The sequence below is a fragment of the Sinocyclocheilus anshuiensis genome, unplaced genomic scaffold, assembly GCF_001515605.1.
Source record: "Sinocyclocheilus anshuiensis isolate Anshui unplaced genomic scaffold, SAMN03320099.WGS_v1.1 scaffold1662, whole genome shotgun sequence".
NCBI classification, from domain to species: Eukaryota; Metazoa; Chordata; class Actinopteri; order Cypriniformes; family Cyprinidae; genus Sinocyclocheilus; species Sinocyclocheilus anshuiensis.
Genome location: NW_015545835.1, coordinates 480119 through 483925, shown reverse-complemented (window position 1 = coordinate 483925; position 3807 = coordinate 480119). Strand labels below are relative to the sequence as shown.

General features: G+C 43.3%; 1 protein-coding gene across 1 annotated transcript; it reads left to right on the top strand.

Annotated features, from left to right (window-relative positions):
• The first annotated feature begins 6 nt into the window (after positions 1 to 6).
• LOC107698418 (dentin matrix acidic phosphoprotein 1-like) lies at positions 7 to 2153 on the top strand. The gene is made up of 2 exons (XM_016499422.1): positions 7 to 62; positions 1457 to 2153. The coding sequence occupies exon 2, from the start codon at positions 1509 to 1511 to the stop codon at positions 2151 to 2153; it is 645 nt and encodes a 214-aa protein (XP_016354908.1). The 5' UTR covers positions 7 to 62; positions 1457 to 1508.
• The last annotated feature ends 1654 nt before the right edge of the window (positions 2154 to 3807 follow it).

Below are 3807 nucleotides of genomic sequence, written 5' to 3'. Positions count from 1 at the left end.
AGCCCCCCTCCGAGAGCCAGAGTCCCGTCTGCAGGACTCGTCCAGGGCTTCCACAGCTCCAGGTAAGATCTAATCGGGTGTATGGTAATGCTTTGAGGACGAGGGATTCGAACAAACCTCTAGCCGTCCATAAGGTGTGTGCTATGGCTCGGATGATGCCTCAGATCATGTGGCTTTGTTGAAGAGAGGTGTGCGTTTATGTTTCTAATCGAGTGGGCTTGTGATTTCTGTCTGGTGCACAATAAAATAGGCATAAAATCCTGTAGACTTAAACTGAAGAAGGCCAGACTCGGGTGTGTAGCGCAACAGTGGCACTGTGGCAGCGGGTTTTGCACAGTCAAACTACTCACATTTCAATTTAAAAATATATGAAAATCTTGTATGTTTGTTTAGTAACACTTTACAATAAGATTCTCTGAGTTAACAGTAGTTAACTCTATTCGTTAATGTGAACTAAGAATGAAAAATGCTTCTAAACGCATTTATTAATCTCAGTTAATTTCAACATTTACTAATACATTATTAAAATCTTAGTGGACCTGAGCTAACATGAACTAACATACAACATTTGTGTTTTCGAGATTAAAAAGAAATACTTTAGTTAATGCATTAAGTAATGTTAACTTAAGTGTTACCGATTGTTATTTATCTGTAATGCCCTGTGTTTATATCGGGGTCCAGTTGCATAAACAGTCAGGCTATGCCTTAAGAGCTAGTTTGACTAACTAGGAGTTAGCCAAGTTTTAATCAGTCTTTTCAGATTCAAATGAGACCAGTCTACCTTTTCATGACTTAAAAGTTATGACCAGTCTTGAAGAAATAAGATTAGATGAGCAACTTCTTATGCAGACAGTTTATGCATCCGGCCCCTGCTGTTAAGATGCATTTTCTTTGTTCCGTTCACAAGGATGATGTTAAATGCAGGTGCAATCGGGGTCTAAAATGTTTGGAGTTTGTCCACTTTTAACCACTTCCAGAGGGAGTCGAAATGCATTGACTGGATTGTTTTAGTAATGTAAACGTTCAAGGGGTCGAATGCGTTTGAACAGCCGCAAAAAGAAGCCTGCTAACCACTGACTTCACACGTGAGCATTATGGGATGTGTTTTGAGAAAGCACAACAAAACAGTCGATTCCAGCTTCACGGCGTTGTGCCAAACACTGTTTCCATTTGCTTACTTTCCCGCTCACTCATAAGCAGTACAATGGCTTTATTCATTCAGTCGTATGCGTCCACCTCTCTCATGAAAGTGCTGTAGAGTGTGATGAAAATATCTCAGTAAAATCAGTGGTCACAGGAGATGCATTTAAATGCATGTTAAGACCAGGTGTAAACTGCTCAACTATCACTGAAAACATCTTTTGGTGTAAACGGGGCACACGTTACAAACGTTTGGCAAGAGGCTAAACTTAGGCTAAACATTTTTTAGACCTTGATTGTTCCTTTATCTTGTAAGGTCTCTGATTCTGGGTCTCCAGCGGAGGAACCACCTCCATTGGGGAGCCGGCATGGATCCTCCAGCCACTCGAGAGCCGGATGCCAGCGGTCAGCCTCCGCTCATGCAGTCCCCGGCGCCGGCAGCAGTGCTGGATTCTGAGGATGGACTTGCATTTAAAGCATGTGAAATCTCCGAGCTTTTGAGATTGTCCAGCTTAAACTCCTTCCAGACGGACTCTGCCAATGACGCGGAGATTACAGACGAACTTCAAAAAGAGCATCAAAGACATTCCAGAAGCGGTTTGGAGAATGATCCCAGTGACTTAGACGGCGAGCGGCGTGAAGGGAGCGGTAAACATGGAGACGATGAGCAGGAGCGGCCGCAGGGTCACGAGGGGACGGAGGCAAGCGGAAAGATCCCCAATCGGGACAGCGGGATTGACAGTCCCTCCTGCGGGACAGAGAGCGAGGGCTTCCCGAATGAGGACCCCATCGAGGAGGAGGACAGGAACGACAGCATCGCCACAGAGACGGAGTCATGCGTCACCGCCGGCAACAAACGGGACTCGACGCAGGATGAAGACAGCGACCTGGACGAGGGGAGCAGTGAGGATCCCGAGAGCCTGGAACTCAAGGTAAGAGCGCAGACGAATGAATCTGGAGCTCTGGTTACCAGCACAGTAGCATGTACTGCACGGCAGACCGACTCACTTTGAGTTTGGTGTTTAACATCTCAATTTGTGGCGCACATACACGTATTGGGGTAAAGTGACGGGTTAGGTTTTTTACAATGGCTAGGACCCGTTTCTCAATACTTAGGTCACTTTTTCAATGAGCACAACAGCATCTGTTTGGCTAAACTGTGGATCAATTATCATTGCTTTGACACAAAAGCATCTTTCAAATCACTTGGATTCATTTCTCACACAGAAACACAAAAACCACCAAAACTCTGCATACCTTTACATACTTAAATTGTTAAGCCTTAACATAGTAGAAAACTGAATAAGACAGCAGTTTGCTGCATTTGTACAGTAATGCCATATTGAAATATATTCCAAATCTAAACAATGAAAGACTATCAAAACAGTCAGATGTAGCTGCACACCTGCACAGGTGTTAAAGCTGCTCACACCACAGACAATAACTATAACAATAAAAATAGTCCACAGCACAACTCTAACGATAACGACACAGAGGACCGATAACGGACCAGATGAACGATAAAAACACTGACAGCCAATCAGAATGCAGCCTGACTTTAATGAGCTCGTTCTCAATCTGAGCCGGACTTCAGCCTCTCGATTTCATTTCCTTTAATGCAAAAGGGTGAATTTAGGAATAATGTCATGTAAACATGGAGCGTGTAACCTTCACTGCAGTGAATTCTGAACACTAGAGAGTCTCATTCTTGATTTGTGAAGACATTGAACAGAGAAAACATTGTATGGTGCTTCCTGTTGATGCTCCCTCTGTTTTACGTATGTTTGTACCTTTGCTAGTGTTATGAGTTGATTTGAGACTATATGAAGAGGTTTGGTAGTTTAGTGCATTTTAAATGTGAAATTAACTGCTCTGCCATGCTAAAGTTGGTTAGGAGAACTGTGTGAAGTGACTTTTCAACAGCCATCTTCTTGATCGGTTACTCTTTTTCCACTTGTTGCAATGCATTCTGGCTTTGCCTTCACGGTGAAGTGAACATGCAGTGCTGTCTTAGATTGTGGCCATCAGAAGGGATGTTTAGAGCGCTACTCACAACGAGTGCTCAGCTGTGATGCCTGCAGTGCTGTCCAGCTAGGTGGCTCAGAAGGGTTCACTGAAACAAGTGTGTGAACACTGAACATGTCTCATGCTGTCGTGCATCAGTTGTGTGTCACAGGCCAGAGGAAGTGAACATTTTAAGTAGCGAGCGCTGCACTTGTGTCGCGTGGGGGTTGCACTTTGTGAACATGTTGTGTGAGTGAGTGTGTGTGTGTGTGTGTGTGTGTGTGTGTGTGTGTGTGTGTGTGTCTGAGTGTGTGAGTGTGTGTGTGAGTCTGAGTGTGTGTGAGTCTGAGTGTGTGTGTGTGTGTGTGATTGTTTCATTGACCAAAGAGGATGGAAACTGCTGGTTATCGAGCTCATGTGTGTAGCTATTCATATGAGCATGTTTGACTTTGACACACTCCACACTATTTGAAAGTCAATATAAGTAGAGTATCTGTAAGAATAATATAAAGCTCACTGCATTCATACACAATCTACATTAATGGTGGGTTTTTTTTGTGCAAAAACTAGAATGTATCCGAATAACATAACAATACTAGAAATAACAATAGGTCCATTCTTGGTCTTTAACTTTTTTTTTTTTTTTTTTTGTCCCAAAAAAAT

Coding starts and splice junctions, on each gene's coding strand:
- LOC107698418 (XM_016499422.1), top strand. CDS start 1,509: ATGGATCCTCCAGCCACTCGAGAGCCGGATGCCAGCGGTCAGCCTCCG.